We start from the raw sequence: 26,441 nt of genomic DNA on the forward strand, positions 1-26,441 counted from the left end.
TGAGTGAGAAGCGTTCAATCCAAAACCTTCCCCCACCCCCAACCAAGAGTTTTCCAGTATACAAAAACACTGCCAAACATGGTCAAATTAAAATTGCTAAACATATACGTTTGTCTTATTGTTGATACATATTCGGAAAATAAGGACAAAATAGTGCTTCAAAGCTCTTTCTAATGACGCCATTCATCTGTCATTTCTAGCGATGTCCAGTGCATGAAAGAATTTTTCGTTCGAGTCGGATCTTTTCAGTGAAACGTTTCGCAATGATTCGTTCATTAATTGGACTGAATCGGTCTAAGTGGATCTCGAGTCAATAATTCTTACTCAAATCCACTCACTCAAAGTACTATAATAGCTAAAAAGTAAAAATGATGTTACAACGCCAACTATGCTTAAATTATGTTTATGTCTTGTCTGTTTAATTACCGTGCATAACAGCGACTTTTCAACTCAGAAATGTAAATTCATTTCAGTTTTGTGTAGCCTATTATGCAAATTATATTTAGGATCTAAACAAGATCTAAAAAAGTCTTAATCCCAGGAAAAATCTGTATCGAGACACTATGAACGCCCTTAATAATAAAACGCAATTGTTATTAACAGCAGTTCCTGTGGTTTTTAGAGCTTGTTTTTTTTTTTTTTATTAAACCGTACAAAATATCAAAGCACAAGGCAATACAGACAGACATGGAAACAACAAAACAAACGCGACGAAAAGATAAACAGATACAAATGTGTTGCGTTTTTAGAGCTAGTGATATATCAGTGATGACGTAAAAAAAACAGCAGAACCGTTTTCGAATCGTTTGCTCGAAAGAACCGAATCGCGGAAATGAGCCAGACTTCCCATCACTGGCCATCCCTCTTATGATTACCCCGAAGCCACGCCCCCTCCCGCCTGTACGTAATTCACGCCTCATGAATAATCCATACCCTTCCCTCACTCGAGCTGCTTGTTGCGTTCACGGCAGAGGCGCGTGAGCGTGGTGGGAAATGCGAGCAAGATGGCGGCGTTAAAGGAGGAGCAGTGCTACGGACTGTCCTGTGGAAGAGTGAGCAATGGCAGCAACATCTCCGTCTATCACGTCAAGCTGACTGACAGCGCGCTGCGAGCATTTGAAGACTACCAGAGCAACAAGGTAAGACGCGCGTCGACCGCAACGCGAGGCTGGATAAACATTGCTAACAGGCTAACAGTGAGCAGCAGGCGACAGTTATTTCTCTGCCTGACAGCAAATCACCCTCTCAGCTGAACAAATTCCCCTTAAAGCGACCAGGAACTTTGCTGTAGCGAACTGTCATTTGCTGTCGTTGCCTTTCTTATTAAGCACTTCCTACACTAACGAAACCATTAATTAAACCCACAGCAGGTAATTAAAAAAATATATAACTTGTTATATGTGTGTTGGTCTGGTGTCAGACAGCCTAGTTTGGTTTAAAGCAACTGAAAAACCTGGAAATGTCTGAGAATTGTAGAATTGCTATTTCCAGGTCTGGGAAAGCCATGGAAATTCCAAAAATGAATAGACATTTTTTTTCTAGTTATGTTGGCTCTCAACCAGGGGCCCAGCAAGGGACCACAAGATGACTTAATTGATAAGTTAAAGATCATGAAAAAGGAATCCAAAAGGTTGAGAACCACTGATTTAAACTTTTTTTTTGTTTTTATTTGGCCCTTTTTTTATTTTTCAATAATGAAATCTTAAATGTAACTTAATACGAAATGTACTGGTTCAGTCTGATTTATTTATATGTATAAAAATCAGTCTTCATATTTTAGTTCATTAGTCAATTTTCTAATAAAATAGACATTTGTCACAGTGGGATTAAACCCGTTAATTCCTATTCATTTTTAATTTAATTGATCTTGTTTTTAATGTGTGTTGGCCATTTTTACAACAAGCTTATCTACTCAACAACAACAAAAAGATAAAGTAGTGCAAGGCATCCAGGGTTTAACTGAACGTATGATGTTGCCTTGATAACATTTGTTTGTTGAAAATAAAAGTCCTAGTTTAAACCAGAAACTAGTGCTTAATGTAAGCTGTAGAAGTTTGGATAAGATATGAAAGATGCTGCTTTCAGCCTATGAGCCCGAAGCAATTGTTTCTATTTTAAACCAGCCCTGCTATTAATTTGTATTCAGCAGTTTTAAGTGTAATTTGAACTCACCAGTTTTAGTTAGACGCTGTTTTCCACATTGCAAAGCAGTGAATCTGTGTCTTTGAGATTTGTGATTTGTTAATGCCATTGGAATCTATCATGAATGAGTGTAATCATGGTTGCCACATCTTCGAAAAGCCCAGTTGAGTGTCCACTGATCTGAAAAGCAAATGTTTTGAGTTGAATGACTTGGTTTGGGTTCTCACCTTTTGGATGAAAGGATCGTGAACAGTTGCAGATACAACAGGTTGGTCAGGTGGATGATATTTGTTAATAAAATGCATTGATTTGAAATGGACTGTTATGAATAATATATAAAAAAAATTAAGTTAATGTGAACCTCTAAATGTGTAGCCTTAAATAATAATTCAAGTTATTGTTCTGTTGTTTACAGCATACAAATTTTATATATAATTTGTATGCTGTAACAGAACAATAACTTGAATAGGGCTGTCGCCTATTAGGGCTGGGTAAAAAATATTGATTTCTCTATTTTAATGGATTCTCATTTTTACGAACCGATATCGATACTTAAATCCCAAGAATCGATTAGGCTAGTCATCCTGTTTTCAGTTGATGAATAAATGGAACATTGTAGCGTGCAGTTTTAGTTAGACGCTGTTTTCCACATTGCAAAGCAGTGAATCTGTGTCTTTGAGATTTGTGATTTGTTAATGCCATTGGAATCTATCATGAATGAGTGTAATCATGGTTGCCACATCTTCGAAAAGCCCAGTTGAGTGTCCACTGATCTGAAAAGCAAATGTTTTGAGTTGAATGACTTGGTTTGGGTTCTCACCTTTTGGATGAAAGGATCGTGAACAGTTGCAGATACAACAGGTTGGTCAGGTGGATGATATTTGTTAATAAAATGCATTGATTTGTCTGCGCTGTTTCAGATCTGAGGAGACCCTCGTGTCGCGCGGTTCATGTTTGGTATAATAAAGCAAATGCAACTCGATCCAAAAATTCAACAAAGGCCAAGACTCTCCGTATTCAAATTAGAGTGGAAGTTGAGTCACACTTCTGATGATGTCAGTAAATTGGATTACAGGAATAAAATTACAACTTTCGGCCTACACCCAAGCCGTCTGTAACAATTGGATAAAATAGTGAATGTCAGCTTATCTAAGTCTGGTTTAAGTGTTGCTCTCTTATGCAGTGATTAATATGGCGTATTCTTTAGATGTGATATGTGAAACTCAAGTCGACTGGCTACATGTGACACTGTGAGGGAGGCTGAAGCTTTGCTCGAGTATTTTTAGCTTTCAAGCTGAGTGCATAAATGCTACTTGTAAGTTTAGAGTAGGATAGTCTTCGTTTGGTATATTTGCATATGTACTTTAGCTTTTATTGCTTGGGGCATTTTTGTCTAGATGGTTATTTTATTTTTTCTAATATTAATTTTTTTATAGCGGTCACACATTTAAATGTGTTGGACTCCACTGTCTTCTGAAGAGCTTGTTGATTTGAAATGTTGCAAAGTTCTTAAAAGTAGTTTAATAAATTCATCTGTTATATCCTTCGTCTCGTGTTTTGAAACATGTTGGCTACTCACGTGACAGGTGTTGTGTAACGTGCTCATACTTTGACGTTGTATATAAGTACAAACTGGATTTCACAAACCCTACAAATCCTGTCTGCTAATTGACAGCATAACCTTTTCCAAATGGACTGTTATGAATAATATATAAAAAAAATTAAGTTAATGTGAACCTCTAAATGTGTAGCCTTAAATAATAATTCAAGTTATTGTTCTGTTGTTTACAGCATACAAATTTTATATATAATTTGTATGCTGTAACAGAACAATAACTTGAATAGGGCTGTCGCCTATTAGGGCTGGGTAAAAAATATTGATTTCTCTATTTTAATGGATTCTCATTTTTACGAACCGATATCGATACTTAAATCCCAAGAATCGATTAGGCTAGTCATCCTGTTTTCAGTTGATGAATAAATGGAACATTGTAGCGTGCATCCCATCCAATAAATCGCAATAATCTTTGCTTTGTTACTATTGATATGAAACGAAGTCTCAGATTTGAAATTACGTCCATTTTCTTACGAAATTCAAAAACATAAATACCGTTTTTGGCGCTGTGGCGTGAGATCGCTCTGGCGCAGATTAAGAGAAGCAGCAGCACATGATCTTCTCTTCCGCCTTAATAATACCATCTGAAAGTGTGTCAAAAGATAAGTACAACTTATCGAAATCCGTATCATGTCACATCATGGAATCGCTCAGTGTTTTAACCGTGGAAAGACGTCAGTAAAACCACTTGTAAACAATCTCATGTAACGCCACATTTACCTCAGAAAAACCATATCCAGTGACCATGGACTCGATAGTCAGCTAGAAAAATTAACTCTAGAGAGGAGCATTTTGCTGAATAAATGCACCATATCACATATTCATTATCATTTTTAATGTTCTTCAATATTTAATGCATGTTTGAATAAATCTGGCTAGTTTTTATGACTGCCACGATTTAAATGTTTATTTCATATAACTTTATTATAAAAATAAATGTGTAATTTAAGTGTTTGTATACAAATCAGTAAATTTTTACCTTCAATATTATAGTAGGCTAATGAAGCCTAGTAGGCTACAACTGACTCCCATAGTTTCAGCATTAGTTAAGAGATTCGTTTTCCTCAAGAAAATTTGCTATGTATTGTACCTGATATCCAAAATAATCAATATTGATGAATCGAATTGCAAGGTTGTAAATCGAATCGAATTGTGAAATTTGTGTCAATACCCAGCCATATATATATATATATATATATATATATATATATATATATATATATATATATACATATACACGTGTGACGCACATACAGACACACAGACCGACCAGTGTATAACATCAAAGTACCGCGAGCAATACACCGGTCAGTCTGCACAGCGCTGCTTTAAGTCGAACACACCTAATGTCTTCAAGCCATGCAATGCATTAGGTGGGCTAGCCGTTCATTTTGAACCATAATTAACTAAGGTTCCAAAAAAAACCAAGTTATTTTACTGTACATAAGAACTACTTGTGTAAAGGGCACAATAAAACTACATAGAATAAACAAGTAATAAGATCCTGGTTGATGAGTGATGATCTTCCAGCTCTGTTTCTGCTGTGCGCTCCTATTCTATGGCGTGTGGTAAATCAAGACTGACCGTGGCACTTTTTCATAAACATAACTGGTATAGTTTGGACTTTAACTAAAACAAATATGCTTGTATTCTGCTAAGCCTTTTCAATGATATGACACAAGGCTATCTGTTATGTACTGTGATTTTACAGATCACATTTTCATGTAAAGCAGTTATTTTTTTCACGCTATGAAAATAGAGCAATTCTAATATGTCAGCAAATTTAAAAGCACTTGTTATACGTGATGGTCATATTCCCTATAATCACTGTATGGCTAAGCTTTAAAGAGGTCATTGGATGCCCATTTTCCACAAGTTGGTGTGATTCTTTAGGGTGTTCATGTAAAGTTTGTTACATACATTGATTAACATTCCTCAATGGTTGTGTAAAACAACACCCTTTTTACCTCAAAAACCGCTTTGTTCACAGCGACTCGTTTCGGTGCGTGTCTCTTTAAATGATAATGAGCAACTGCTCACCTCACCCCTCTCTTCCATGGGGGGTGTGTCACACAAGACACATAAAGTGCTGCCTAGGCAACCTGCCTTGGTGGGCGGTATACAAATGTCTGCGGCGGATATATGCTAATACGGGACAGTCCGTCAGTGGTCGTGGGCAGAGCATGAGCAATATGACATCATATTGCTCAGAAAATCCAAACGGCTTGATTGAGATTTGTTTAGACTTTGAGGATTAAAAAAAGTGAATGGATTTTTTTATTGTATGGTGGTTGTCCTCACACTGCAAAGACAGATTTATATGCAAACACCATATGAAAGTGAATTCTGCAGCTGATGACCCCTTTAAAATTACACCTATTTTGTGTAGGTTAAGTACCCTGATAGCTTAGTAGCACCACTGCTTTGAAATCAGAGGTTATGGTTCACGATTAATTTATAGTTAATTTAAACAATTGTTTATGGGAATTAATATATAGATTTTTTTTTAATTATTCAGACAATTATATGAATATTTAATGTGTGTGCATTTTTAGTGAAAATCATAATTTTTACCTCTTAAAGGTTCTCTAAGCGATCCTGCGTGACGTCACTTCTTGACATTCAAACTATTGTCAAACAAAACGGAGGCTAGCTAGACCCTCTCTCCTCCGCCTGGGCTGTCTACAGAGATCGCGTTTCTTTACAGTGTGTTCAGGGGACAGGCAGCCAGCGGTAAGTCAGGAGATGTTTGCTGTATGTGACAAAAAATGTTTTGGCCTAAAAAACGCGTGACATTGCTTAGAGCACCTTTAAGCCCAGGACACACCAAGCCGGCGTCAAAGAACTAGTGACGATGAAAGCTGACTGTTGTCGCCTCTCATCAGCTGCGTTTCGGTCAAAAAGCTCCGCTTGAACGCACTAAAGGGACTGAAGGTGATTTGTCAACTAGAACGTGCATTCTGTGGCTTTGTCTTATAAATATCTGTCTATATCGGCTGGTGTCAATAGTCTGTTTTGGTCTTTTTTTTTATTATATCAATCATGCTAATTACTCCATTCCAGTTGGCTTATTATATTATGAAAATGGTCTGCATTCGAATTCTCGCTTTCATCACTTTTATTGTCGTGCACTGACTCGTTCGCTATGCTGGACACCCGGTCAGAGTTCTCTCACCGACGGCCTAACGCAGATTCAGCATGCTGAATCGTCCCAAAAAAAAACAATGGCCGAAAAAACGAAGCCAACCAATGCTCAAAAACAGCCCGGCATTGCCTGACGGCCGACCTTCGGCTTGGTGTGTCCCAGCCTTTAGAAAAGTAATAGCTCATGTGTCCTCATTAAGTTACATGATTTGAGGTCTCGTTCATGTCTAGGCTCCAGGGTCCGAAATTAACTTTTTGGCTCACCTGCCACGGGTACTGGTAGTCGTGGTAGATGAGAAAATCCACCAGCCAAGCATATTTTTTACTGGCCAAAATAATAAACAGCCTTTTTGTGTCACATATACATTCATTTATATATAGGCTATATTTAAACATTTTTGTCATTATATTTCTGGTCTATTATTTTCCATTTTTACTTTTATTTACACACATTACACAATTTACACACATTAAAATAATATTTTTGTGGTGGTGCCTATGAAACTAGTTCTGTACAAAAGAAATGTATTAATTGTATATTTAATAAAATATATGCAATACTAATATATAATTATTTCCAAAAAATATTTCGTTTTACTCTCCCTATTTTTTTACTCCATTTACTCTGACTGATCCGATCAGTAACGGAAGGACTGGAAATATCAGTTGTTTTAACCATTCATTAAAATGAATCGGTTCAAAGGAGTCATTAGTTCGCGAATTGGACGTGTCATTATCGGATGTGCACGCGTTGTGTGATTATCCCGGCAGCAAGGACATCCCTCAAGATTTGTGTCAACACAGAAAACATCAAGAAACTTCACTGCCGTACCATGAGAGCAGCAGGCGTAATATGACGCAGCGCCTGAAAATAGGCTACCTTCCGTCAACACAACGGAACTATTTTCAGGCGCTGCGTCATATCATTACGCCTGCTGCACTCATGGTACGGCAGTAAAGTTTCTTGATTATTACGCAGGAATGAGAGTATAGTTTCTAGCCATATCAGCCTAGAAAATCGCAACTTTACATTTTCCGTCGGTCTTAGTGCACGATGTAACTACAGAAGAGTCAAGTTTTAAATAGGAAAAATATCGAAACTCTTTGGTCATTTTTTTTTTAGAAATGCTAATGGTCTTGTCCACTCCAATGATGTATGCTAAGCTATGCTAAAAGTGGTACCGCCAGAACCGGAGATCGGCTGAATGGATTCAAAAACGGTAAAACTCAACAGTTTAACTCTGGGGGAGTTGTAAAATGAGCCTATTTCCAAAAAAGTGGAGTATCCCTTTAAAAGGGTCCTATTATGCCCTATTAATATCCTATTATTTGGTTTTGGGGTGTACTATAATGTTTGTGCTGTGATAAATAATTTTTTACCTCTCTCGTCAGGCTTAGGAAAGTCAAACAAATGAGTTTTGGAAACGGGGTGGAAAAAAGTGTCTCTCTGACATGACGACAACAACACTGTCTTCTCTAGCACAGCCCAACCAGGCCATGGGATGAGTAACCTTATGACCAGTGTTGGGCAAGTTACTTTTAAAAAGTAATTAGTTACAGTTACTAGTTACTACTTCCAAAAAGTAACTAAATTAGTTACTCAGTTACAAATTTTAAAAGTAACTAGTTACTTAAGAAAGTAACTATTGCGTTACTTTCAAGTAAAATTAAATTTTAAATGCTCAAATGTGACCCCACCTCTACCCCTCTTTAACGGAACTTACAATACATGTGCATGTTCAATTATTTATGATAAATCTGAATATTATAATGAAATGGACACTTAATACAATACATTATTAACAGAAACATGAAACATTGTACACACATCAAAAAAAAAAAAATGTTGCTGTGGGACAAAGTGAGACTAGCCTCCAATCAAATGCCATGTAGATATTATGTTTATATAGTGGATCAATGCAAATAACACAATAGATGTTTTGGAACTTTTGATATTTATTGCCCCTCAACAGGCCACAACTGGGCAAAATTAAATTAAGCTTGTTAAGCTCGTCGCCATACCTGTCTCTCGTTGACTGACTGGCTTGTTTGTGTTGTTCATTGTGTGTCCTGTCCTGTCCGACTATGCGTTATGATGGGTCGTTCGCAATTCATGAGCGTTAGCCGTTAGTGATGATGGATCGACTCGTTCGCGAATGAGCTTTTGATGGGTCGTTCGCGAATGAGGCGACTCTAAGAGCCGGCTCTTTTAGGTGAACGTCGGGAGCTGGCTCGCATATCTGAAGAGCCGACTCTATTTTTACAAATTTAGCCTATAGAAATTAAATAATTATGTAAAAAAAAATTAAATATTATAGTCAAAGTCATTTAAAGAGCCGTTTGTGAGCCAAAAGAGCCGGCTCTTTTCAGTGAGCTGAGTCAAAAGAGCCGAATGCCCATCACTACTATGCGTGCTTTCGAACACCCGCCCAACTCTACCTCTGATTGGCTTACAATGACATTTTACTCTACCTCAGTCGTCAGCATTTATGCGCTTGTCTCGTGCTCTGCCCACTAACCAAGGAAGAACAGTAAAAAAAGTATTTGCCTCTCGCTCAGAGATCTAGTTGGTCTGATGAAAAAAAAAAATCCCCAGCTTCATCAGTTATAGTAACGCGCCGCATTTTTTGGCAGTAACGGGAACGGCGTTATTAAGATGAGAAGAGTAATCAATTAGATTACTCGTTACTGGAAAAAGTAATGCCGTTAGTAACGGCGTTATTTATAACGCCGTTATTCCCATCACTGCTTATGACCCGATAAGATCCGGAAAAATCGCGTTGTAGACTAGTCCAAACGAGCCATTTGTTGTAGGTCTTGGAAAGTGGATTCTGTTTAATGAAATACCTCCCTTCATAGTGGACTTTGAGCTTTGTCACCTTGCAAGTCTTTTTTTCTTTTTTTTTTTTACAGCAACATTTCCACTTTTTCAACTTTAGTTAGTGTGAAGCATAATAGGACGCCTTTAATTCAGGCAAATTCTGATCGCAAGGAACCATTTTTCGCACCTGCCAGTGATGGCATGATTGCGTCACGTGTCGTCTACATCTTAGTTACCTGTGGAAAAAAGCAGATTGTGTCTGTCACATCTTATGAATACTGTATAAGGATGAGAGCTGGGTTTTTGATGCTTGATGGAGAGAAAAACAGGGATAATCAGAATGACTTGGCTCTGCAAATAAATGGGTCAGCCATTTTACTGGGCCGCCCTGGCCTGTTGTTTGAATGTCAATATAGGGAAATGTTGTGGCATCTTGGTTAATTTCATCACACTGTTGCTTTTCCTGTTTGTTGTAACTGAGTCCAAATATTTTGTCTTATCCAACAAAGAGTTGTCACACAGAAAGCAACAATAGTTTTCAGAGTCTCTTTAAAATGAGAGTTCACAATGTAAGGAAGTCATATGGGTTTGGATGACATGAGGGACATGGAGCTTAAGTTTTACTAAGTCACTAAGTTATGTCGTCATTAGTGATGCGGCGATCGTGGTTTTTCATGGCCAATTCCGATTTTACAAGCAAATTGGCCGATACCATTTGCTGATTAATTTTTTTTTCTTTAAGCAAATTTATTTTGGAGCGATTTCTTTGAGTACCGCTGTACACAAAGCAGCGCTGCGCTTATAAACACTACTTTATACTGAGATAAGAGGAAAAGAAAAGGCCTTCGAAACTTTTTGAAGACAGTCAGTTCCCGTCAGAGATGCATTTGTATAAACCCCCCACCCCTAATTCAATATTTATATTTGTCTTATATTTTGAACATTTTTGAGCTTGCTGTTATTGGTTCAATATTTGCTCCGCTGGTGCGTCTACGTTCTCTTTGCGTCTGTTTTCAGGGTGTCCGATCTCTGGCTTGTGTTAATGTCCTTTTTGAAATATTACAATACAATTTGTCTGGAGTAGAAAAGCTTTTTGAAAATGCTCTCCAAAGTGGATACATTTGAAAACGCTATTTTCACGTTGTAATGTGCACTGTCAAAACGAAGGTATTTGAAAAATGATGACGCATATTTAGTCATGTGACTCGTATCGTACCAATAGATATTCATGTTTATACTACGTATGAACGTGTATGAATGCACCCAAAAAAGATTTTTCAGGACAATGTCCAATGAAATCCCTCACTTTTTTCTAATTATATAGGGTTAAAATACATTTTTTGCCTGTAATTTAACTTGGGTGTACTAAAACGTAATTCCAATTTTTTTTTTCTCTCATGTCGCAATATAATATCTATCGTCTGGTCAGTGAAAAATATTGTGATATGAATTTTTGCTCATATCGCCCACCCCTAGTTTATACGGTTATGTGCTATTCACTTTCTCACAGTTGCTAAAATGTTACTTTACACACTTTTCATATCACAGTCCTGCAAAGATGACAGACAATTTACTCTCATTTGCTGTCCAGTACATGAGCAGTTGTTTTCGAACATATGGTGACCGAGTGCGACCTGGACGCGAATCTCAGTGAATGCGGAGATATTTTGCTAAATAAAAGATCCTTCCAGAATAATTGTGTGATAACTTTATTATTTATTTTTCCATCTGTGTCATCTCAGTAAGCTTTTGTGAGGGTTTACGCATGTGCAGTAAGGTGAATTTAGCTTTTTTCAACGTTTCAGTGTAGATGAGAAACTTGTGGAAAACGCCTGAAAATGCTAGTGTGGGCGGAGTGTTTTGGAATGTAAACGCCGGTTTCAAATGTATCCGGATTAATGTAGATATAGCCGAGCAAGTCAATTCTTTAGTATGTAAATGTATAAACTAGTGATGCACCAATTATTTATTTATTTTACCAAAAACTAAAAACTATTGGTAATTTAAATCTGTTTAGGGTGTCGGGTTTAAAGGTGATCGACCAGTCTTAGCTAAGTTCTTCGGTAACAAGCCGAACACTAGCATTTCAGTTCAACTCCATGAAATGCGCACAAACTCAACAGCAGAGAAATGTTAAGTTTCTTTTTCAGATGAAGTAGTTATCAAGGGCCGAAACCATTGACATCAGACAGTATTTTGGCCAATTTTGTCCCACCAAAACTATTTTGGCCACAATATTCGGCTGAATATTTTCAGTTGCTGAAATTCCGGTGCATAGTCTAAACAATGATTTTATTTACAAGGTGTTTAGATTAGTCCCTTTGCTATCAAATTGACATGATGGTGAAGAGAGAATCAAATTGGACTCGATTTGCCATCAAAAGGAAGTTGGAGCCTTGGCACAGTCTTAAGGTGCCAATAGTTGAAGTAATTCAGAGGTTGTTCTTGGATCAGGGGTTGGCCGTGTGAATTTCTACATTACGTTCCTCTGAGTCCCTGGCTGTCCTCTGGAGAGTAGCCTGTAGAGATGTCTTCGGTCAGGAGCCTGCAGAAACAGTCATTAAAGGGACATAATGATGTCCGGTGTTATCGACCAACGTAATGGCTTGAGTGACACTGGAGGGGAAGCACAAACAGCAGAGTCTTTACTTTCCTCTTAGTTTGCACTTTTCTTGCAGTTCCACAGGTCACTGCTATCGATTTGTTGTCTCAAGTGATAGTCTTATCTAACTGGTTCCAAGCCTGGTGCTTCACAGGTAGTTTAAAAGGAATAATAGTTCACCCCAAAAATGAAATTTACTCACCCTCATGTTGTATGACTTTATTTATTTTGTGGAACACCAAGAAACATGTTTATCAAATTATCTGACTTTTAAGCAGTATTGCTAGTAGCTTATTAGCTAACTAATTTTTTTCAGTAGTGTAACTTTTTTCTTTTAAAAATCTTTATTAATGTAGCCTTTCCAGTAATGAGAATTTCTGACAGATGGCTTTGGGAAATCTGAATCATTTCGTTCAATCAGTTTTAGTGAATCACTGCTCGGATAACTCATTTTAATTGGGTAGTCCAAACATAGATTTGCTGATTCATTACTCAGTAGAGTTCACTAAAGTCTCTTTGTGTCACTGTACTTTCTTCATCGCATCATTGTTAAATACGGCTGTTTATTCATATTTTTGGTTCAATGTTTTGAGTTGTATTAATGTTAATTTAAGTTTGCTCATCCTAATAAAGATTGTTTTTGCTAGTAGTAGTAGTATCATGTGTTTATTATGACATGTGGCCAACATTACATTCTAATAACATGAATTCAGACCAAGGCAGTTTAGTTTTGTCCATTTGTGCTACTTGAGACATTCTTCACAGCATTGATCGCAAACCTTGTTGCTCAACCTGCCTGCAGTAGATGGACTGGATTCACGTGGAGGTCAGCCACTGTGTTATGGATATTTAAGGAATGCTGATTCTACATTTTTCAATGCTGAAACTAGGGCCTGGTAAACCGGAATTAGTGCCAAATATGACTCTGAAATGTCAGGCTGTCATGAGACCTCTGCACTTTGTGTTGAGGTTCATTTTGACCTTTTTTTTTTTAATGCTGTTAAACCATTTCACTGGATTATCACATTTATTAATCACATTTGTGGATTAAAGGTAATATTTCAAACCTGAAAATAGATCAAACTCATGCTCATTAAAAACAAGTTTTTCATTAATTTTGCTGTTATGAGTCCTGGAGTCCTTCCTGAATCACTTCCACAGCTTTGGGATGCTTGAAACTGATGATTATTATTATTTGTTATGGGGACTGGTATTATAAATCTAGATAAAATAAATATATCTGAGGTAAAAATGTAGAAATCTAATTTATCAATATGCTGCTTACCACACTGCTATTATATTATACTGGTCAACAAATCACTTATGGATATTTTGACCTCGAACATGGCTCATATGTGTGCATATCTTTCTAGCGTTGTCCAAAATTGGTGCCGGTGCTCCGCCTAGATCTGTGTTGTGTGATCCGCTGGGGTTCCGACTGCGAGTGTTGGTCCGAAGCCATCCTCTGTCCCAAGGTTAGCTCTGTGGAACGTTCTGGGCTCGTGTCCCAGTGAATAGTGACATGTCAGCAGCCCATTCAAATGAACAGGCTGAGGGTTGCACTCTTTTTAGGGCTGTGGAGAGAGACCGACTCGGGTTGATGCCTGTATTTATAACGCTTTTGAGATCTGATCGTCATGTTTATCTCTTAAATGCATTTCAAATGATCAAGGAACTAACAGGCCTGGACAATAAGGATTTTTTTCTGTAGTTCATACTTTCACATTCAGCCTTTTCCCTGACCCCATATTTTATTACAATTATAAAATAATTAATTGCAAAAATTGTTTATAATTATCAGAAAATGATATATGACAGATTTTCTGAAAATTATTATAAAAAAAAGATTTAAATTGTGAATAATTTGTACAAACTCAATTTTACTGCTACAATATATCTCTATGGCAGTTCTACACTTCATAAACACTTGCTGGAAATCATCAATTACTGATCTGTTAATAATGAACCATATTCAGGGTAGACTCCATATTAAATTTTTGGCCTACCATCAACTGACCTGAAATACTTTCACTCTGGGCTCAGGCCGTCAAATCATCCTTATTGTTGAGCCCTAAAGTAATAAACCCTTTCAGCCTTCACAACCAGGCCTAATTATCCTCTGTTGCAGTTCATTTGAATCTGAATTGATGGATTACATGCATACGACTCGACATTGTCCATATATACATTAAGCTAATTTTTCCTGTGTCCTAACTTCTATGAATGTACAGATGCCGGTAATTACTATTGCATTGGATTTTGCCATACACAGCCTGTGCCTGCATTGTAATGTCTTCATTACACGTGCATCTCAGTCACAGATGGAATCAAAAGGATGATTTATTCATTTCCTGATGTGAGCCAGAACCCCATGGACCAAGCACAGCGCTTCAATGCATTTGTACAATTTGCCAAACTCGATGAAATGAGCCATGATAACATGCTACTGCAGTCTCACGATTTGAGCTCGGATTGTTTGAGATCGTGACCAGTTTTAAGTCTGTACGTTGTCAATATTTCTATGTTTTTAGAAAGCCAGATTTGGATGAGTTTGCATTACCTGCTTTGTGACTTCAGCTACCCAAGTCGTCAGGTTGACTCTGGATTATTCTCGCAGGGATAAAAAGGTGAAAAGCTGAACTGTACAAACACCGATTTTACGTTTAGCTGGTGTGAAGGCCTGATACTTACTAGACATTGTGCTTTGACATTACAAAAACTATTATTGCAAGTCGCATTGGCTGACGTATAGGACATGCTAAGAACTTGAGCTGCACAATTTGAGGGGAAAATTGAAGCTGACTTTATTTATTTTAAATTGCAATCTTCTTTGAGCTCCAGGTTTGCTGTACTTGTTTGTAGGACTGCACAATTTGGCCAAAATTTTTTTTATATATCAATATGGCTATAAAATAAGTTAAAATAATTATACTAACGTACTAATTATGTCTTCATTTCAAACGTTAAGCCGTTGAGCTTTCATTTTCTTTTTACAACTGCAAGGTTAAGGGCCGTTCACACACAACTAAATTTTCTGTTTCACTGCGCTACTTTTCCATTGTTGTTCAAAGTAAAGATGTGCTAGACGGATGCCTTTAACCATTACATTTGTGTCATGTCGTTTGCTGTCTGACGCGGTGTTCTAAAAACGCGCCGCTCAAGTTAACTTTTTTTTTTCGGCCCCTTTTCATTCCATTGACCTGCATTATGATTAATCGTTTAGCCCTAGCATGTTTAGTTTTCTCAGTAGTAGTGATAAATCAAGATTTAGTTTTTATCAGTAGTGGTGATAGATTAACAAACTAAATAAATGTGAAAAACTGCTGGAATCTGATTGGCTGCCTGATTTTTGTTATTATAACAAGGCTAACATCTTTACTATCACTCCAAAACACCTCTAGTTCTCTTTACTGGTATAATCTTCTCATTTTTCTTTAGTTTCCCTTTTTTCTCCTCAACGGCATTATCTGAGGAAGGAAGTGCGACATGTTTTGTTTACACTCAGTGGTTTCAGAAACGCTTCCTTCCAAGAAACGAGCCCTCAGTGACTGGTGCGACCAACCAGACGAGATGGTCTCAGACTCCTATGTCGCGCTTTTTACGGAATTCGTTCTGAATCACCCAGCCAGACGTTTCCAGCTCATCTACCTCGCTAATTAGCACCAAAGCACCTTGTTTGAGATTCAGCCGTTTGATTGGCTGATTGAATGGACCATAACAATTGGCCTTTTCCAGCTCCAACATTAACGTTATAAGTGGCTCGGGTTTAGATTGTTCTGTCAGCCTCAGATGAATCTAGTGTTTACACTGAAATTGCTTTGTTGATGAATACTTGTCTATAAAAGATGCGTTATTTAGTATGAAGTGGGTCGTAGGTGGCATGATTGCTTTAGACAATGATGGCCGGAGCTGAACCCTTCATATTCAAGTTGCCTGCGCTACTCAAGGCCATGTAGCCGATGTAGTTCGCTCCGGTACGTAATTACTCCAGAACGCTCTATATAAATGTCATAAACAACTAGCCTTTACTGAGTGCCATGGGTTTGATCTGATGACATTGTTTTTTTTCTTGGTACATGCTCCAGTCTTTTGAGTGCCTGCTGAAACCCTGCTCTTGCCCGGGCTAAAGCTCTTTATATTGGGAAACAAACCTCATGGCTCAAGCGAGGAATTACTTGTAAAGCGTCCTCTTATTGCACTTGCACATCCTGTATTTGAAATCTGAAATACCAGACGTGGTTTCGGGAGTGTATTATGGAGCACTTTGTGGAGCTTTTCTAGTGTTGATCAAACAGTCTGCATGTTTATTGGTGTTTGATTCCTCCTTTAAGTATCTGAGAGCATCTTGTAAATTTAAACTCTGCTTTGAGTAATGAAAATGCCAGTGCTTGTCAGCTTAAAATGCATAAAACATATCTTGTTATGATTCCTCATTTTATAATTTCAAAACCATGCGCCGTCAGCATAAAACAATAAATGTATTTATTTGGTATATAAATAATGTAATCCAAAATAGAATTATTTATATACACACACTTTATAATTATATATTTCACTTTGATTTCTTCTATGAATAATTTATCTTGTTTGTTTTGCAGGGCCTGACTGCTAAACCACTAATAGGATTCACAGGAAACCAAGGGGTGAGTATGCACAATTTTCGACCTTTTTTGGGGGGGCCATAAACCACTTGAAACATTGATTGTCATGTTCCATCATGGAGCCACAGACCTTGTGTGAACCTGGGACTCTCCCCAGTTAACGTCAAGTGTCCTGGTTATGTAGGTAATACGAAAGCAGTGAGACTTTGATAACTGTGTAGCTGGAAGTCATCACATCGCAGTAACCACAGTATCCTCTGCTCACTGTTGCAACATCAGCGGTGAATCCATGCTAAGTCATAGACAGCCATTGGTGTGGATCTCCAACTCTTCAAAACTGACAGTGGTCGGGACCCATTTTCTCAGACATATACTGTACAGGAAGTGGTTGACGACAAATGAATCCTCCTCTTCTGTTATCAAAACCCACTACGTGATTTTTGTACACCTAGTTTTGGTTTTTCATGCGCTCTAGCTCAACCCAGACCTGACAGTGAATGGCCCAATAAATGTTCATGTTGCTGTTATCTGCATATGTTGAATAATGTGGTTTGTCTGCCTCGCACTGATTTCAGAAGGCATGAAATCAAAATTGACCCCTATTTACTTTGTTAGTGCACGTTACTAGTCTTGTGATGAACTCTTCATCTGTGCTGATCAAGTTGATGTACTTGAAAATGTACTTCCCCTCTAGAATGGCCTTTCTTCTCGGCAGATTGACGGCTTGGGTTGAACATCCTCTCCAACTGTCAGTCTGCTGCGAGCTTTGACAATGAGCTGAATGGAACGCCCTCTTTTCTAGATCCAATCAATTCCCAGCAGGGAAAAACAAGCCACACCCTCTTTTTTTATTTAATATTCAGTTTGACTCAAATGTCAATACTGTAGTAAAGTTGGCCGCAACGTCTGGATCACGGTGACTTTAAACTGAAATTTTCTTATGGAAACATGCAGAAACATGACTGCAATTGTTGCACGTTTTGTCATTTGGACAGAAGGTGTTTAAGGCGTATGTTTCCCAGACTTTTAGCCAATAAACTGACAAATCTGTCATTGACTCAACCTCATGTCTTTCGAAACCGATATTACTTTATTTCTTTTAGGGCTGTAGTCAACCAAAGAAATCCTTAGTCGACCAAAGTCTTGTCCTGCGCAACGATTAGTCGACTAAAAAAAAAAAAGACGCGATGTTTTGATTGAACATTTTTTAACAATTGTCATAGAGCATTTATAAAACAACAACGAAAAAACATCAAAAATACATAAAACTATAATAATAATACAATTCTTTGAAAATTAAGTGATTTTTTTTTAACTGCAAAAAGTGAGGAGCTCTGTCCTAGGTCTATAGTGACAGTCACAATCGCGCACCTGACCACACCACACGCTACAAAAAATATAACTGCTATCTGCCACAATGAAAAATCCTAACAAAAGCTCTCGTTTATACAGGCTGTATATTCTTCTTTACTTTCAAAGCTATAGGTTAACTTTTGTCCAGCCTATCTAGGCGTTTTAAAACAAACACACACAAAAACCCAAAGAGCCTAAAAAACAATCCTAATAATAATAGGCTTTATTGTAGGACCGCATATAGGTTTATTTTCGTTTTGTTACATTATTTAGGCTATTTTAAAATGCGTCAAGTGTACAAATAAAAACAAAAACATATCAAGAAAACACAATCTATTGAGTCAGCATGATAAAGCCGTTAAAGGGCCTGCTCACGTCTTTTGCGCGCTCAAGTTCGATTTCAAATGTAGGCGCGCGGTGTGCGCTAATGATGGAAGCAACGGTCGCGGTGCGACGCGCTCTTTTTTTTTTTTTCCAAGTGCGTCCACGCCGCATCGAGATACAAACATATAGTGTATAAAAACATAAAAACCGAAACAAGTAGCGTTCTAACTGAATGAATACAGCTAAACTACCTATATCCCTTACTGAGCACGAAGCAGCAGCGCAGCCAGCCACAGGTGCGAACCGAGTGTTCTATGTGTGTGCGCTAAACTGTGGCGCTGTTACAAAATAGCCTAAATTAAAGCATTTAAAGTTGGGGATAAACCATAGGCTAATTATATTTAGAATACAGTAATATTTAACTGCTTATAAAGGAATAAATATCAAGGAGTAAATCATTGAAAATTTCTTTCTATTGGTAAAAAAAAAAATGCAACTGGTCGACCAATAAGAATGTCAGTCGACCAAGACGGCATCGACCGATTAGTCGACTAAACGACTAAAGTTGACAGCCCTAATTTCTTTAGTTGGAAACACAAGGAGAAGTTGAGTAGAATCTACAGGCTGCTTGTGATGTTTCTTTTTTTTATATAATTCTGGCCAATACCAATAAGCCAAGTATAATTTTCATGTTTTGGTCAATAACTGATAAATGTCTATTAAAAAAAACTACGGTACTATTTAATTTAAATAAAGCACTTAAAATAACAATATACACAAACTGTTAAATACCAGAAAATTGGCGACCGATGATTATCGGTAATGTATTTTATTATTATTATTATTAAAATATTCAATGAAGTTTGTGAATGAGTTTTGTGAATAAAAATTATTGGCTTATTGCCAAGGATTTTGTTCCATCGCTACACATTACAGGAAATGCACCATAAAAATGACACAAATAAGTGTCGTGTGATATCGCTAATAGTTATTGACCATTATTAATATACTTTTAGTTTAATAAGTTCTTTAACGTTGTGTTTTGCACCATTGCTTTGGCAAAGTATCTGTCAAAAGAGTTGAGAGAGTCAGTTGTCAAAGATGCTTGCTCTTCTGAAGCATGGGATGTATAGTGGTTTGTCTATAAATCATCAGTAGGATTTCACTTGGTGTATTTACTGACTCATCTGGAACCGCACGTTCACACTCCGCCACGGTTCACTGCGTCACATGTGAGATAAGACTGCCTGTTTGCTTGTTGAATTAAAGCTGTATCAGAGCTTTCAGTGGCATATTATGAGGAGGCAGACAGCATGAGAAACCTTGAAATGCTATTTGGATGCAGCGAACCAGAAAGGATGGAGAGGCGGCCGGTCGCACATGTTCCTTGAGACAAAATGTGTTTTTCTGGCAGGCCCATCAGCCCTGCATTGGTAACCAAATTGGTTGGGTTGAATTTTCCAAAGGGCAGGTGCATCCATGAGCTTTATGTGGACAGCCTGGTCTCTGAATGAGCAAGGCAAAGTTCATGTCCAGGAGTCAGAGGAGCAGAGGTGCCGCCATATGACCATAAGAAGAAGCTTTGTTCCTGGTTTGGACCAGAGTTGAGCCCAGGGGAAACTCCAGTAACGTCACTCTTTCGCTGCTTGTGATGAGTTTATTCATAACCTTTTGGGAGATTTTTTTCCAAAAGGCTCAGTGGTTTTTACAGCATTTTGCAATAGTAAAGTGACCATAAGTCCAGAGAATGGATGGTTAAGTAAAGAAATGAATACTTTTATCCAGCAAGCATTAAATTGATCCAAAGTGACAGTAAAGATATTTATAATTTTACAAAAGATTGTTTTGCTGTTCTTTTGAACTTTTCTATGAATCAAAGAATACTGATTTTTTTTTTAATCACTTTTCACAAATATTAAGCAGCACAATTGTTTTCAACATTGATCATAAGAAATGTTTCTGTGTTAAGCAACAAATCAGGATGTTATACTGATTTCTGAGGGATCATGTGACACTGAAGACTGGAGTAATGATGCTGAAAATTCAGCTTTGCATCACAGGAATATATTAGATTTTAAAATATTTTTTAAAATAACTTTTCTATAAGTTAATTGCACTGACTGTTAATCAAATTGGATTTTGTTCTTTGAAGTACATCATGTTTTGGGCCTGTGACGCAAGCTCTTCCTTTGAGAGCGTTTCCTCTCTTCTGTGGGTTTTTCTCTGTCAGTGAAAGCACAGCTCGTCTAGATAGGGAGGTTAGCAGCTGCGTCATGTTTTCTGAATGAAGAAACTATGAATTGCAATTTGTATTTCTTAAAGAGTATTAAACGGCAACGTCTCAGCCAAGCCATATAATAAACACAACAAAATAAAAGCCGTAACTGCTAATATAAATCAACAGCTTTTATTGCGACACCACTGAGTGATTGTAAGTGGCAGAGCTTATGGACCCGCCGTCTTTGCTTGTTGAATATCTCATGTGGGTGTGTGAAAAATGGCGTGTGAGCCAGCGAAGGAAAGCGTTGAGCCGAGGGAGCCCTCGGGCTGGTAGTGTGAGCCTCGGACACTGGCTGTTATTTATAGTCGGCCACCTGCAGGCCACACACGTGTGAGGAACCCTGGGTAAACAGCCAGTGCTCAGCGTATGTTGTCGGGTTACTGTTAACTGGGCCTCTGCGGGAAAAAGTTCTAGAAAGTTCTATTTTAACACTTAATGTATAGCGTAGCCTACATGATACATTCACTATTTGTTTTATAGCCTTTATATTGTACATTGTTTGGAGGACAGCATTCGGCTGGATGTGCAATAACAGTTTTTAATATAATGGATAAAAAAAATAATAGAAGAAATGATTAACGGATTAATCTTTTATTAAGTGTTTAACTTATTTTAATTATATAACCATTTATTTATTTTATTGATAAAACGAATGAATGTATAAACTAATACTCATAACAATATACTTTTTATAAATATTTTAGTTGTATAAAAATATTTTATTATTATTTAAATTGTGTAATTGTTAAATAATTTACTTATTTAAAAAACTATTTAAATTTAATTTATAAAACTGATTTTGTATCAATAATAATAATAATAATAATAACTATTTAAATATACATTTTATACAAACATTTTATCTATTAATTTGTATTATATTTAATCCCTCCCCCCATATTAAAGGTATACTTTTGCTGTTTTGAGTGAATTCCTGCTGCTTGCACAATGTGCTCGTGTATCTCTGTGGATGAGATCACAGTTCTCTTGTTAAATAAGAAATTAAAAAATAAAACAACATGAGTCGGAACAAGGCAGGTAGAGTTGCCACTCACACAAGACGAATCTCAGGAAATTGCTGTGAAATGATTGGCCATGCTTTCCAGCCCGGCTGCATCTGTGCTTGACAGCTGCTGCTCAGTTGATGGGTGTAATTTGGCTCACGACACGTTTGTTTGCTGCCTTCTCAGGTGTGCTGCTGAAACACCTATGTGACGGCTGCCGGAGCCGGAGGTTGGTCGGTATGGTTGCACATTAAGGAGATTACAGAAGGGCCCCTTAGGGCCACAAACCTCAGTTGTTTTAATAGAGGTTAAGTGCAACTCTTGCAAAGTACATTTGCAGTTTGGTCATGTAGAAAAACTAATTTGACAAAACATTATGCATCACCCATTACTTTCACTTCAATGTATGACCGTTTCATCATGCATTGAATTCAGATAAAGAGTCAATGACCCACAGGATTCTGTTCTTTCTCTTCTCTTGCTAGAATTTGTTTTGAATTATTTATATATTTATTAGTATTTTTATCAAATTTATTCATTCTAGGGCTGCAACTAGCGATTATTTAGAAAATCGATTTATTTTTCTATTAATCGGATGAAAAAATACCATTTCCACTGTTTTCCAATTCTTTTGTCCGTAGAAATGGGTTGTTCGCTACTGTAAAGCGACGTGACTGGCTCATGGTTTCCCAAACACAGCGTTGTCGATTTATAGTAGTTGCAGCCCTAATTCATTCATTCATATTTCTATTTTATTCATTTATTTTTGAAAATAGAACTTGAACCTTTTTATAGAAGTAAGTCTGTGTAATCCATTTTGTACTGGCCAGCTGCTTTAAACAGGGTTTTCTCTCTCGTCTGTCTCAATGCTTATGTTGGCTGCTCTTCTCCTCTGTGTCAACAGAAAATCTCAATACCGCAGTCAGAGAATCCAAATGAGCTGCGAACGTTTACGTTCTACCTGTCCAACGTGGGGAAGGACAACCCCCAGGGCAGCTTCGACTGCATTCAGCAGTATATTACAAGGTAAGAAAGAAAATAAACCATCTTTTATTCAGACAGATTCACGCCATCTCAAGGTAGTGTAACGATTTCTGATGTACAAGTACGTTTGTCTTTTGAAAGGAAACCGAAAACCATGAAAACAGTTGATTTGATTTCATCAGACAACGTCAAAAAACTTGCATCCATGGTATCATTACGAGCACCATCTGTTCCGTTCTATGTTCTCGCTACTGTTCAGCACTGGATGAACACCAGAACAGAGAGAATAAATTGAATTTGGCCAATTGTCCAACCAAATGAGGAGGAAACTGGGAATGCATACTGTTGCTGCTGTTAATGTCCTCCCATGTTCACAATAAGATCAAAGGGTCAGCTGAAGTTCAGGCGTTACATGTTGCATGAGTTTCTCTTTCTACAACAAATCCACAACAAAAGGCCAATTCGAAGACATTTGTGTGAATGGATTTCTCATACAGTTAGTCCAACTTTTAACCATCTTAAGCCGTTTGTGTTTTTTACAGATATACCACTAAGGCTCTTTTACAATCATTAGACTCTGTTTATCACTCTGCTCTAAGATTTATAACTCGTACAAATGATTATACTCATTGTGCACTGTATGAAATGGTTGGTTGGCCTTCACTTCACTTAAGAAGGTACAAGCATTGGCTTATACTTGTGTACAAGGCCATAGTTGGTCAGCTTCCTCTGTATATGATTAGTCTATTAACTGTCAATAGTCAAGGGTATAATCTGCGTTCAAGTAGATATATTCTTTTAAATGTTCCCTTAATGAAGACACAGTTTGGAAAAACTGCTTTTATTTATAGACTGCTTGGAATGAGATTCAAAGATCGTTGAAACTTACTGTATTTATTTCAATCAATGAGTTTAAGTTATATCTCAATCAAACGTTCCAAACTGTCTGCACCTGTTCTTAACTTTTAATTTTGTTTTATTTGGTGTGTGAGTGTGTTAGTGTATATGTGTTGTGACTTGTTTTATGCATTTAATCTTACTTTGTTTGTTTTTATTATGTTTACTGTGTCCTGCTATCTTGGCCAGGGCTCACTTGTAAATGAGATATCTATCTTAATGTGGTTTTCTTCCCTGGTTAAATAAAGGTACAATATAATAATAATTAAAAAAAACCTCACACCTCATACTTGGCTAATTTGTCATTTTAGCTATAGCTTTTGTTTAATGAAAATAATCTTCTTCTTTTTTTTTTTTTTTTTACTACATGGACAGGCCTCCCAGCATTGAAGATCGTTATATAATGCTGACAAAGACCTTGAATTCTGGATCACCCTTTTGGGGTTTGATCTTATCCGCTTGTTAAATCATGATGTAAGGAATGCTCATTCCAGGTCCAAGCCTCTACTCGTTTCACTTGAGAATACTATCTCAAAAGCTGTTTGAGCACTATTTATTCATAATACACATTTAAGCTAAGCATTTAAAAACGTACGGTGTGGCCCGTGCTCACAGCACAGACACGATTTATAAAAGATGAATCACTGTCTGGCCATCTTGGATTTCGTTATGAAGTTAAAGGTTAGGATTACTATTTTTCGGTAGTATTACATCACATTGTGAGTGTATATTGGCTTCGTTTGTTGTTTTGGGGCGTCTGGTAGAGCGTTTGGACCCGGAAGCAGTGACGCATGATGTCAGGTTTAACAAGCGGATGGTCTCACCTTATCTTTAGCCACTAGATCACATGACGTGTGCCAGTTTAGTATGGTTGGTTAGGTTGACTGAGTTAAATTTTTTTTTTTTTTACATTTATTAAATTAGAAATTGTATAAATATACACTACTGTCCCACATTTTGGGGTCAGTAAGATTTTTATTTTTGAAAGTAGGCCAAAGCACGACCAAGGCTGCATTTTGGTCAAAAATATAGTAAAAACAGTGTGAAATCATTAACTTTAAAATATATATTTTTTTTATTGTAATATATTAAATGTAATTTATTCCTATGGTACAAAGATGAATTTTCAGCATCCTTACTAACATTTCTAATGAATGTTAAAAATAGCTGTGCTGCTTATATTTTTGTGGAAGCGTGACCAATATAAAGATAAATAGATCATTTAAGATGTATAGACACATTTTTTTGATCAATTTAATGCATTCTTTCTGAATAAAATAATAATTGATTTTATTCAAAATCTACATTTACAATTATTTTTATGCATATTAAATATTTTACATGAAATTTAAATATAAATTTTTATATAATGAATTTAAATAGAATTTCATTAAAGATTAACCCTAAAAAAAATCAGAAAAATGAGGAACTAGCCCTAATCTAGTCAGCCCTACTAACATTGTCAGTGCACTATAAACCCTCATGAAGTTCTCTAAATTTATCTGTAGCACCAGCCATAAAAGCATCGCTTTCGCAACATTCACTTGCTTCATCAAAACGTTTCAAGACCATTACTGTCAGACTTCTAATTGTCTGCTGAGAACAGTGTTATTATGCATATTCAGTGACTTAGCAGCTTATTTTTACAGGGCTTCCTTCCGACTACTTTCGAAAACCTGCCAACTTGCTGTTTTGCACTGGCATAGTGGGAAAACACTGTGCCTTAACTGTGATCTGATGTTGCCAAGCTTAGGGCAAGCAGATCAAAGGCATTTGACAGGGATTCAGGGTGGATGAGCTGTTCGTAAGGAACCTCTCTACATGTGTTGCCCTTTAGAGAACCACCTGGGCTGTAAATGAGCCATTGCAACACATTTGAAATGCATAACTGGGGAGAAGGTGGCGTAGTCGGTGCCATTTGGAGTGTCTGACAGGCTTGTTTTCTGTCCAGTGAAGGGAGCATACAGCTGGACTGCCTGGGAGGGATCCAGGACAAAATCACGGTATGCGCCACAGACGACTCCTACCAGAAAGCCAGGCAAAGCATGGCTCAGGCCGAGGAGGAGACCCGCAGCCGTGGAGCCATCGTCATCAAGCCTGGCGGGAGATACGTGGGTAGGTTTGACGCATCTTGGGCCGCCACATTTGAATGTATGCGACTGTTCCTGAAAGGCTTGAGCGGAAGAACCTCGTTTTGGTCAAAATCCCATCTGTTTACACATGGTGCACACAGACGGGTGGAAGAGGGGGGGGATGAGATCAGAGCCAGTTCGTCTCCACATGTCTGAAACTGCAGCGTGCTACATAATTTATGAAGCTGTTGGTTCCGGTGCTCTCTAAAAATATTATATGGAGTACTCTGTAACTTGCACAAAACTATCAAACACTACTGGCACATTTGACTTCATCTTTAGTGAAAGCTAAAGTAAACAAAAATGTGCCCCCTCAAATTGGAATAAATAATTACAGGGTCCCTGCGGGTCCTTAAACAGGGTTTCCACCGGGCATTAAAAAGCATTAAATGGATTTTGCAAAAAATAGCATTAAAAAGCATTACATTTTAATCCCACAGGCAGTTTTGAAGAAAATGTTATACTATTTGAAAATAGCCTTCACAATTAATCATTTTTATTTGCGGTAGCAAAATATGTACGTTAGTGTGATAAACACGTG

At 37.3% G+C, this 26,441-nt stretch overlaps 1 protein-coding gene across 1 annotated transcript in view; it reads left to right on the top strand.

Moving 5' to 3' along the window:
* The first annotated feature begins 928 nt into the window (after positions 1-928).
* The window catches only part of ell (elongation factor RNA polymerase II), a 39,075-nt gene continuing 13,562 nt past the window's right edge, over positions 929-26,441 (top strand). The window contains exons 1-4 of the mRNA XM_056256372.1: positions 929-1,139; positions 16,923-16,967; positions 22,792-22,913; positions 25,720-25,883. Of these exons, the coding sequence (XP_056112347.1) occupies positions 1,005-1,139; positions 16,923-16,967; positions 22,792-22,913; positions 25,720-25,883 (466 nt within the window). The 5' untranslated portion in view covers positions 929-1,004. The remainder of the gene's footprint in view (positions 1,140-16,922; positions 16,968-22,791; positions 22,914-25,719; positions 25,884-26,441) is intronic.

This window comes from Rhinichthys klamathensis, unplaced genomic scaffold (genome assembly GCF_029890125.1).
Source record: "Rhinichthys klamathensis goyatoka isolate OS25496 unplaced genomic scaffold, OSU_Roscu_1.1 h1tg000127l_1, whole genome shotgun sequence".
NCBI classification, from domain to species: domain Eukaryota; kingdom Metazoa; phylum Chordata; class Actinopteri; order Cypriniformes; family Leuciscidae; genus Rhinichthys; species Rhinichthys klamathensis.